At 30.6% G+C, this 11655-nt stretch overlaps 1 protein-coding gene across 1 annotated transcript; it reads right to left on the bottom strand.

The window, feature by feature from the left end:
• Positions 1 to 2314: 2314 nt before the first annotated feature.
• Positions 2315 to 4395, bottom strand: LOC105845705 (chemerin-like receptor 2). Its single transcript, XM_065807893.1, has 2 exons — positions 4363 to 4395; positions 2315 to 3841 (listed from the first exon to the last, which is right to left on the bottom strand). Exon 2 carries the CDS (start codon positions 3827 to 3829, stop codon positions 2555 to 2557), a length of 1275 nt encoding a protein of 424 aa, XP_065663965.1. The 5' UTR covers positions 3830 to 3841; positions 4363 to 4395; the 3' UTR covers positions 2315 to 2554.
• Positions 4396 to 11655: the final 7260 nt, after the last annotated feature.

Here is an 11655-nt window from a genome sequence, read left to right as displayed (position 1 = left end):
TAGTTTCAGTTTAATAAATATAAAGTATTACTACATGGACAAAAGTTGTCTGAATATTTTTGCAGTGGAACAATATATACATATTTGAGCGGTTTATTAAATTTCCTCTCATTAGTTTCTTAATGGACCAGCCAATATAAATGGCGAATCAATAACTTTACGAGATGTTATTAACCAGTGAACATGCGTCGTCCGGGGAATATCCGTTGGACGCCTTACGGACGTCTGGACGTCCCCTGGACGACGCGTGCCCACTGGATAGTCATCGACTAGTCACTTCTGGCAGCTGCCACTAATGGTCCACTAAGTAACCGATGAGCAAAACTACAGTGGACCAGTCATAATGCCTATATAGGTCTACTGAAATATTGCAATAGCATGTTTGATGGGTAGCTTTCAAGAGAAAAAAATACTTTTTTAAAGAACTTATCCAGTGTTTACAAGATTAAGAACTATGACCCTTTTTTTTTTTGCTTCTTAACTAGCATTGGACCGCGTATATACAGATTTTTTACTGGAGAAGGGTTGTTTTTTTAACAGATTTTGGGTTCATTTTAGTATAAAAAGTATTATTTTTATTTATTTTATTTGTTATGTCTACAATAGATGATTGGTGTTAAAATTATTAATATAGTAGCCAATGCTAGTTACGCGGTTTCGCACTATCCCCGATGGTATTATATATTAAAATAATATAAAATATGCATACAATAACTTAAAAATGCTGATTCTTTTTTGTTGCATAATTATATACCGAATTTATTTTATACCATTTGCTTAGGTGATTTAGTATGCTGAACATAATATTTCGTAATCAGTAAAGATGAATACTTTTTTTTTTTTTTTTTATCAAGTATATTTTTAAATTGATTAATTTAAGTTATTTATTCAATAACATGAGGTGGAAAACTATTTCAAGCCTCTGCACCTCGATTTGAGAAAAAATTATATCTAGCATTACTCTTACAGACAGTCTTTGTTAACCTTTGGCTATGACCACCAAAATTGTACTACTCCCATTGTGTTTTCGGTATTGAATATTATAGTTTATCCAATTTATCTCTTCATAACTTTTCTTTCTTTTATAAAGAAAAATAAGACCTCCTCGTAAACGACGCTCCACTAGCGTTGTTAAGTCCATTATACGTAATCTATTTAATATGGCATTTTCTTCGAGCTGGCACTAATTTTCTAGCTCTTTTTTGTATTTTTTTAACTTTAAGATATTTTCTTTCAAATAGGGACACCATGCACAAATCGCAAACTCAATATGTGGTCTAACAAAAGTTGTACCTTTCTTACTGTATTTAAATTAATTTATTTAAATGTCCGGCTTGATGTCGTATTTAATAAGAAAGCGTTATTCATGGATATTGTAAGCTAATATGCATTATTTTACATTTTGCATAACTGAATTTAATTAAACATAATGACAACCATTTTAAAATTATACCAGTATTTAATTGTAGTTAATTTATACATCTTTTCCTAACTTGTTAATGTTTATAAATTTGCTATCGTTAGCATATAATTAAACATAATTTTCTGTTGTTTCTGTTAAATCATTTGTAATAATTAACAATAAAAATTAATAAAAAAAAAGGACGCCCTAGGAAAGACCCTTGTAAAACTCCACTGTCAACTATTAACCATTTTGATGTACTTTCCCCTAAAATTACTCGTTGTTTTCTGTTATGTAAACAGTCTACTATCCAATTACGTATTACTTTGGCAACATCATATGATTCTAACTTTTTTACCAATTGAAAATGAGGTACTTAATCAAATGCTTTTCAGAAATTCGTATAGAAAATATTGAAACACCAGCCATTCTCAATAGCATTAAATAAAACATCTTGTATTTCTAGCAGATATGTGTTTCAAGTTTCGTTTTTTCAAAAACCATGTTGATTACTACTTAATAAATCACATGTGACTCATAATTTTGTCACGAAAGATTGGTTCGAAAGTTTTACACGATTTGATGTTAATGAAGTTGGTCTTATAGTTTTATAATTCTAGCGGATTTTTTTTTTCCACGTAAACTTTTTGAAGGCTTACCATGACCCTAAATAATATGGTTTAAGGTTCACTCCCCGTTCTAGTTGTAAAAGCAAAATAGGTAACAAAAACCGTAGAAACTTTTTTATCATATGCTTTTCTGCAATGCTGCGTTAAGAGTTTGGATTTTCTTCGAGTAATATAATTATCAAAAACGCTTTGTGATTGGTTTAATAATGATGAAATTTAAGTATAATAAAATAAATATTTATTAATATTAACCCAACGAACAATAAAAAAAAAGAGTTTTAAGTTTATAAAAGGGACTAACTTTCAGTGAATATTAAAATAATAAAAAAGATTATTAATATTTTTCATGTTGATAAAAAATAAAACATAAGTCACGATAATAAATACGATTAAAAAAAATTAGAAAAAAACATGTTAAGTAAAAGATTAATAGTAAGTACTTATAGTTTATTCATATTCATTGAATAAATAAAGTTGATGCGACGTAAAAATACCTTTTTACCAAACTACACTAAAAAACATACTACTGTTTTGAAGCATTTGTAATATTCATTTGAATGGTTATTTCAGAAGCGCTTCTAGACTTTGATGAAGACAATGAAGGGTTTACCCAAAATAAATCTTTTACCCCTGAAAAAAAAGTTTTCAGTTGCAATTTAAACTTTTTATCTACCAATGAATAGATAATGGGATTTACCGCTGCGTGAAATCCATACGTAATCTCTGACAACATCTTAAGTAATCGTTCTAAATTTTTATCTATTTTATTTAAACCATAAAGATCGTTAACGATCCAAACAATTCGATTTGGAAGAACTAAAACAGCAAAAGCTACCAAAATTAAAACCAGCATAAAAAGATTTTTCTTGTTTTTTTTTAGGCGCGACATTCGTTGCTCGTCATTTATAACGTTGCTTTTCAAGTAGGCTTTTTTTATTGACGCAATCATAATAAGATAAAGAAAAATTAACGTAACTACTGGGATAAAATAATATGTTAAAAACAAAACCCATGTGTAAATTGTTGAACTTTTTTTTGACCATACTTCCGAACACGTTGCAAATTTTCCAAGCTGAAGAATAAATAATGGTGGAATTATTGATAGTATCCCAGCTAACACGTTTATTATCACGGCTGTTAACATCTTTGTTTGGTCAAAAGCTGTACTGAACATGTAAACAACTCCAATGTACCTATTAACAGCAATAATGACAATAAACCCTACTGCAATGTTAGCGCTTGCAGCTAATGAAGCACGTAAAACTTTACAAAAAAATAAACCGTATATCCAATGGCATGTCCATGTTTCAGGAATACTTACTATAGCTTGAAAAAGTGCAAAAAAGAAGTCGGAAACGGATAATCCTATGATTAAGTAACGGAATCTTGAAAGATTTTTTCTATTTGTAAAACCAAAACCAATCACAAAACCATTACCAATTAAAGCAAGGGTTGACGATATCAGATTTGATATCCCAATTATTTTGTTTGTAACGACGTCGCAAGAGAAAGATTCAATTATTTTGGTGTTTACGATAACGCAAAGTTTTTTAGTGTCAGGATTTTCGCACGAACAATTTTCTGCCGGCACCTCCATTAGCCGACATAATTCTTCTAAAGACATACTTGAAATATCAACATTGTTGCTATTGTTGTAAGTGACTGTTTCGTTATGGATGTTTGCCTGAGAGGTTGGGTATTTTTGATTTAGGTTAAAATCACTTCTTGATGAAGTAACGTTTGTTTCACTGCCACCACTGAAAACCATTATTGATATAAATACATACCATTTTCTCATTGTATGGCTAGGCTAAGATGTTAAAAAAATTTGTTTTTAGTTCCGTATTGAAATAATAAGCATTATATTATCAAACAATAAATAACTCAAAATAAAACAAAATTTGTTAGGATTTTATTAGAAAATACAAAAAAAGAGTCTTTGTATTGCCACATACATAAAATGTTGAATAAACTTCAGTTTATCGTCCACTTGGGGCATCTATAAACAACTTTCCTTTGTTTAAAATTGTATTAATAAAAATGAGGTCTGCACCAATAGCAATGTATGCACTAAACTTCGCACTTACTACTAAAGAGGGAAACAGGTTGTTAATACTAAAACCATTTAATATTTTGAAATAATTTTTACACAGGGCGTCCATATAATCATTTTTGGGCTTGTTTTATTAAAATTTTATTTTTTTGAAAACCGGATTCTTTATTTGCGAAAAAATTTAGTTTACCGGTAATAAGTTAGGTACTCAAATTTTTTTTTTACTTATAAAAAGTTGATTCTTGCATTAAGTTTGCATCAAGTAAAAAACTGGATACCTCTTTAGTAACATGATGCAATCCAATAATTTTTACGGACTGAAAAAAACAAGAAATATCTATTATGCAAATACTTTTTCGTGGTTTTTTTGGTTCATAATTAATTTAAGATCTCATTAAACTGAAAATATCTAAATATAATATATAAATATAAATATCTAAATATAATGCAGAAGTTTGATTTTTATCTTAAGAGTCATTTTTTGTATGAATCAGGCAGTCAATGGAAGTGACCTCCTCCAAATTGCTTGAATTTTTTCTATATTGATCAGAATATAGAAAAAACCTGTTGGGGAAAAAAAAAATTTTCAAAAATGTTTCGTTCACTCGGAATCTGGGCTTAAATTTTTGAGATTTTTTTAAAAATTTTTAGAAATTTAGTTTTTGCCACCTTTGAACCCATTTTTTTGGCAAGGCAAAAAGTTGCACATAGCTTTTGTAGTTAATATCAGACGTAACCCAAAAGCTCTCTCCAAAAAATATAAAAAAGTTGCGTGACACTGTGCGGTTGGCTAATTATCATAGTTCAAAAGTACAAAATCAATCACTTTTGTCAATTTTTAATCGAAGTTAATTCTAGCGGCGAAGTGTTGCACACAATTTTTCTTTTAGGATTTGAAATTATCAAAGGTATTGAGTCTAAAAATGCAAAGAAAGTTATGTGATACCTAAGGCCTATTAATATATTAAGGCTTGAAATTGGAAAAAAATGTTTTAGTATACTTACAAAATGAACCATTACCGCAGAGGCGCTTAGTTTTGTAAAAATGTAAACATATCCAACTGTCAATACAAAAAGGTCCTAACATAATAATAAAAAAAATTCGTGTGATCTTTAGATATTAAGTTAAAAATAAAGGTACAAATTGTTAAAAATGATTAAGTACGAAGAGATATTTTTTTGGACACACAGATGAGGTTTTCGCTCACAATAAAATTTCTATCATCCAAAATTAGCATTTAGCATTACACAAAACATTGCACGTAATGTTAAGAAAAAATTTAAGCGTTTCTGACTATGATATAGAAATCATAACAATTGAAATAAATAATAATAAAAAAAAAATACATGATCAGAAGTGAATTATTTAAATTTACGTCATAACCTAATAACTTGTGGTGATCGAATGGAAGAAGAATCGCTGATATCACGATTGTGGAGAAACAAGTTAGTGGGCGGTTGTTTACTTACCATAAAAATGTTTTAACTTTATTTTAACGATCTTTAAAATTTGCATAAATAGAGTAGATATTTTATCATTGCTATTGAGAAATAGGTACTGCATAAATAGAACTTGTTTTTAGTTGAGTATGAAACAAAACAAATATTTTTATGAAAACTGTTGTTGCTTTTCAAAAGGAAATTGTGGATCATTCAAAAAACATAAAATTATAAACAAAATGTTCTACATTCATCAGCTGGGAGATGTTGATGTTAAGAAACACCTCATCAACTTAAAGGAAATTACGTATTTTAAATTTACGCAGACTGTAATATAATTTTTATATTTACATACTTTATAACTTCTCTGCAATAAGATTTTGAGACAAAGTTCTTTAAACAAAAAAAAATAGCTCTTTTAATTAATTCCTCACTCTTTTAATAAATAATCACTAAATTAATCACACTCTTGCAATATTGTATTTTAAAAATAACAACAATGTATTTCAAACTTGTAAACATTTTTCGTGAAGAGTCAGATTATAAACAATGCTTTAAATGGCACACTTAATAATTGTTTAAAAAATTGTTTTTAGGTCATGCGATTAAACGATAATAATATTTGGGAAGAAAATGGACTTATTGCAAATAGACTTAAAAGAAATCTTGAAAAGGATGAACAAATATGTGCTTTTCACCGGTACACGTTTGGTATTGCATGGAGTCCTCCAAAAACATGCTTTCATCCTCACCATCTAAATATAAAAGGAAAAAAATCTCCCGCTTTAAGGGCGTCACCAATACAGGTCGTCATATCAATGTCAAAGCGATACAATGAAGTATTTTCAGTTGGTGCAATGCTGTGTTTTATCCATTTAAAGCAAGAAACTGCTTTATCTAGAGTCAACGAATTTATGTACAGAAATTTAACACCAATTTATGTACAGAAACACAAACACAACAAGAACAAACATATATGACACCTGCTACTCCAGATGAAGAATTTGATCCCGGTGAAATTAATGTTTCACAGGAGATTTTGGACGAATCTCTAAGAAGCCGTGAGAGTGTAACTGAGGTTCTTAATGCAAGTCCAATAAAATTTAGATTAAAAAGGAAGTTCGAATATCTGGAAGATACTACTAAAGATTAGTTAAAACGCAAGTATGTTCGCCTAGAAAACTTATTAAAGAAAAAATTTGCGGAAGCTGTTGCTCCTGGACAAGAGGAAATACTTATAGATTTTCTTAACAGTAAAAATGTTGATGAAATAAATAGCCCTCTCCCAATTGAAATTATTCGTGCTCAGAAAGTATATAAGCAAAGTGATTCCATGGGAAAGTTAGTTATCCTCTCATTATTAGACCATACCAAGTATACCAAAAAGTTTATAATGAACACATTTGAGTGTACCAAACATCGTATAGAAACAGCAAGAAAATGGCATGCATCTCATAAAGGGTTGACATTTTCAGAGAAGAAAGTATTCGTCCGATCTAGTCTTGATCAAACAAAGTGTGAACATTTCTTAGACTTTATATTTACAACTTTATATTTATGTATTTTGCATGATGTTGCTTATGGAATAACCAAATTAAAATACGACAGCGGTGAAGTACAAAAGATAGTGCACGCAATACTGACGACAAAATATAGCCACGCTATCATGTTCTATCGAAAAAGTTGTAGTGAAAACATTTATATACCATTATCTGATTCAAGTTTGTGGAAAGTATTGCATGCAATAAAACCTTCAAGTCGAAAAAGCTTAGCTGGATTAGATGATGTTACTGCTTCAGGCATGAATGGTTTTCAAACATTACAAAATTGGCACAAAGATTTAGTTCTAAATCTCTCGAAGCTGCCCTTGAAAAAGGAAAAAGGTATTTGAAAACAAGTTATCAAACCAATTGTAGTGTCAATGACTCAAACATTTCTTCTCATAGCTCAAAACATGCCTTATCAGATCCATCTGAAAAAAAATTTCAATCCAACACAGAGATATCAGAAGTGGTATGTGCCGATTACTATGATTTGTGCAAAGCTATCGAGATGATCAAAAAACTAACAATTCAAAATTCTGACAATGCTGATTCTATTTATGATTTGGAAATTGCTGTAAAGGATGTATTCAACTACATAAAACACCTGATGAGAGATTCTCAACAGAAAAAGGCAAAAATCGAAGCTTTTAAGCAATTAAACGATGAAACTGCTTTCTGGCTTAAAGATTTTTGTCAAAAAATTCTTCCGGTTCGATACAGAGAGGGCCAAAGAGAGTATTTTGGCAAGAAAGGAATGAGTTTACATGTGGATATATTCTTCATAAAAATAGCAGGAAAGTTATTCAAACGTGTTTACTTTACTTCAATGTATAGGTGTGATCAAGGAATAGGTGATGTTGTTTCGTTAGCCACTGCAGTTTTAGACCAATTCAGAATTGATCAACCACATATCAAGAAAATGTTTACCAAATCTGATAATGCCGGCTGCTATCAGGGAAATCTTTCAGCTGAAGCAATCTACAATGTATGCAAAGAGAGAGATATAAAGTTGCTGAGATATGATTATAATGAACCCTGTTGTGGAAAAGATCAATGTGACAGGGAGAGTGCAGTTGTAAAGACAATTTTAAGGAGTTACGTTGACTCTGGTAATAATCTTTTGACTGCTGAAGATATACACAAGGCTATGCATTATAGTTTTGGCGCTAAAGATGCAAAAGTAGCAGTTGCTCAAATTAGCAATGATAAAACTGTAGTTACTGGACCAAAGATTAAGAACATTAGCAACTATCACTCATTTGAGTTTGGTGAGAAAAGTATGAAGATGTGGCGTTATTTCAATATCGGTGAGGGAATTGAACAAGAGTATGGAAATCTTAAAATTCAACCCTCGATTAAGTTGTTGTTGCCATATAGCAAAACAGATAATTCAATTAAGCGTAACAAGTCACTTAAGGAAAAACAGAAAAGAAGGTACAGGCAATTATATTCATTAAGATTTTGCACTGAAATGAATTGTACTTTATCATTTGAAAGCGATGCTGAGTTAGAAGAACACATGCTATCCGGTCTTCATACAGTTCCGAAATCATTAACATCATTGGATAAAGTTCGCAACTCGTTTGTTCATAAGATGAAAATTACTTCACAACTAAATATGCCAATTTCTTCATCCTCTAACAGTGCTTCCGTAAAAGACAAACCACATTGCATGAACATTTTTCTATTGCAAGGTTGGGCATTACCAGTTCGAAGTTCTTTTAGATTTTCAAATCAGCAGAAAGAACTGTTGTATAAATACTTTATTCGTGGAGAAGAATCAGGTAATAAAATGAGCCCTGAGCAGGTTCACATGCAGCTGAGGAGAGAACTTCCGCCTGATCAATATGTAACTAGTCAACAGATAAGATCTTTATTTTCAAGGTAGGCATTGTTGCTATCAAAACTTTTGCAAATTAGATTATGTTTCTGACTGTTAAATAGTTCTTTTACAAATATGAAATTAAAATTTAGGTGAAAGTTATAATTTTGTGTGTTTGTTTACATATGTTTAAAAATATGTACAATTGATATTGTTATAGATTTAGTAACCTGAAAAGAAAAGGTAAGCTGGTAGAACCGACAACAGAAAATAATGAAAATAGTCAGGTTAACGATAACAAAGAAGTTTATGGTGAAAATGATGACTTTAATCTGGCAGGAGACAATGAAGATGATAATAAATATGAGGAAGACATCGCCAATCTTGCAAAAGAAATTTGTCTGGTATGGAAAGTGAATGATTGGGTTGCTGTTGCATATGAAAAACAATGGAATATTGGATATATTGTGGAGGTAATATTATTCAAAGTATATATTAGTTTCAAGTTTTTATTTTGTTTTACAAAAGAGTGCTCTAAAATAAAAGGAATATAAATAAAATGTAAAAATAATTTCAGAATGACATTATATAAGACTTTACAAGTTTTATTGAATGTAAGCAAAATTAAACAAATCGTAAACTCTTTATTATATTATTTTAAATGTTGCGCTAATACTTTTAGGTATCTATAACTGGGATCAGAGTTAATTGTATGATTAACGGGCAAGAGAAGAATACTTTTCGCTGGCCAGTTACTACCGAGGAGATAAATAACCAAACTGATAAAATTATCTGTTTAGTAAATGCTCCTTTTCTAATCAGAGGTTGTGGCGATTATTCATTATCCGAAGAAGACTATTTTACAGTCATATCATTATTCTTAGAGAAACTTACTGCAGCAGAGTAGAAATTATGTGTGATGTGGTGGATAATGTGTGTAAATGACTCTATTAATAAATGAAAAACTAATTTTTAAATGGAAAAACATTTAAATGTTTGATTTATGTTTTATTTAATTAGCAATATAGTTATCTTGATGTTAGATTTTTGTTCAGTTTTTAATTCATGTTATATCATGCGTGTGACAAAATCACACGAATTTTTTTTATTATTATGTTAGGACCTTTTTGTATTGACAGTTGGATATGTTTACATTTTTACAAAACTAAGCGCCTCTGCCGTAATGGTTCATTTTGTAAGTATACTAAAACATTTTTTTCCAATTTCAAGCCTTAATATATTAATAGGCCTTAGGTATCACATAACTTTCTTTGCATTTTTAGACTCAATACCTTTGATAATTTCAAATCCTAAAAGAAAAATTGTGTGCAACACTTCGCCGCTAGAATTAACTTCGATTAAAAATTGACAAAAGTGATTGATTTTGTACTTTTGAACTATGATAATTAGCCAACCGCACAGTGTCACGCAACTTTTTTATATTTTTTGGAGAGAGCTTTTGGGTTACGTCTGATATTAACTACAAAAGCTATGTGCAACTTTTTGCCTTGCCAAAAAAATGGGTTCACAGATTCCGAGTGAACGAAACATTTTTGAAAATTTTTTTTTTCCCCAACAGGTTTTTTCTATATTCTGATCAATATATAAAAAATTCAAGCAATTTGGAGGAGGTCACTTCCACAGTTTCAGGAATTTGCGTGATTCTTAGAAAAAACGGCTCTTAAGTAATTTAAAAAATTTTTCAAAAACATGTGTATTTTGAACCTTGAAATTCTCCCTCTAAAAAAAGCAAAATGTAATAAATTTTAAACAATTTTTTTTAAATTAGAAACTTTTAACCAAGTTTTGTAAAAAAAATTTTTAAGAAATGTAAGTAAAATCCAATTTCCACTTAGTTACGCATAAAGCTACCCCGGTAGGAAATTGGCTAGCGAAAAGCTAGCTATAATCGTAACGATAAAGACAACGATTTTGCCACGAGAATCGCTAGCTTTTTTAAGTTAGCGAAAAGCTATCGTTATTTGTAAAGATAAATACAGCGACTTGACCACGAGGACAGCTAGCTTAATATGCTAAAGACCCACTGGTTTTAGCATAGCGTGATACTGTAATAAAATCGCTGTTTAAAAAATTTTGATGAGTAGCTATCAACGAGCTATAGATTTTTAGATATTTTGTAGCAAGCTACAAAGCTACAATACATAGCTTACGACACATTGCTACAAAATCTTAATGTTTAAAGTTCAATTATTCTCATAACTATAATAGACTCAACACTAAAAATCTAATTTTTAAAGATGTTAAAGACATTAGAAAAAAATAAAATAAGAAAAAAAATTGCTTGAAAACTGCAATAAAGCTAGCTAGTTGCTCGCTAGTCACTAGCTAGTCGCTAGCTAGTCGCTAGCTAGTCGCTAGCTAGTCGCTAGCTAGTCGCTAGCTAGTCGCTAGCTAGTCGCTAGCTAGTCGCTAGCTAGTCGCTAGCTAGTCGCTAGCTAGTCGCTAGCTAGTCGCTAGCTAGTCGCTAGCAAGTCGCTAGCTAGTCGCTAGCTAGTCGCTAGCTAGTCGCTAGCTAGTCGCTAGCTAGTCGCTAGCTAGTCGCTAGCAAGTCGCTAGCTAATCACTCGCTAGTTGCAAGCTCATTTCCCACCGGGACGACTAAGACAGTATAGACTGATACTGAAGCATCGGCAAATATATATTCATATCTTTTTTTATTTCAAGGGTATTTTTACTTCAAAGGTTTATAAAAAGTGTAATATAAGTTTATTTTATTAATAAAACATGATTCCTTAATAATTAGA

The sequence above is a fragment of the Hydra vulgaris genome, chromosome 10 (genome assembly GCF_038396675.1).
Source record: "Hydra vulgaris chromosome 10, alternate assembly HydraT2T_AEP".
NCBI classification, from domain to species: domain Eukaryota; kingdom Metazoa; phylum Cnidaria; class Hydrozoa; order Anthoathecata; family Hydridae; genus Hydra; species Hydra vulgaris.
The sequence above is the reverse complement of the archived record's forward strand: the minus strand, read 5'-3'. Positions and strand labels throughout refer to the sequence as shown.

What these genes read in the sequence shown, in the direction of transcription:
- LOC105845705 (XM_065807893.1), bottom strand. Translation starts at nt 3,829, where the DNA reads ATGAGAAAATGGTATGTATTTATATCAATAATGGTTTTCAGTGGTGGC.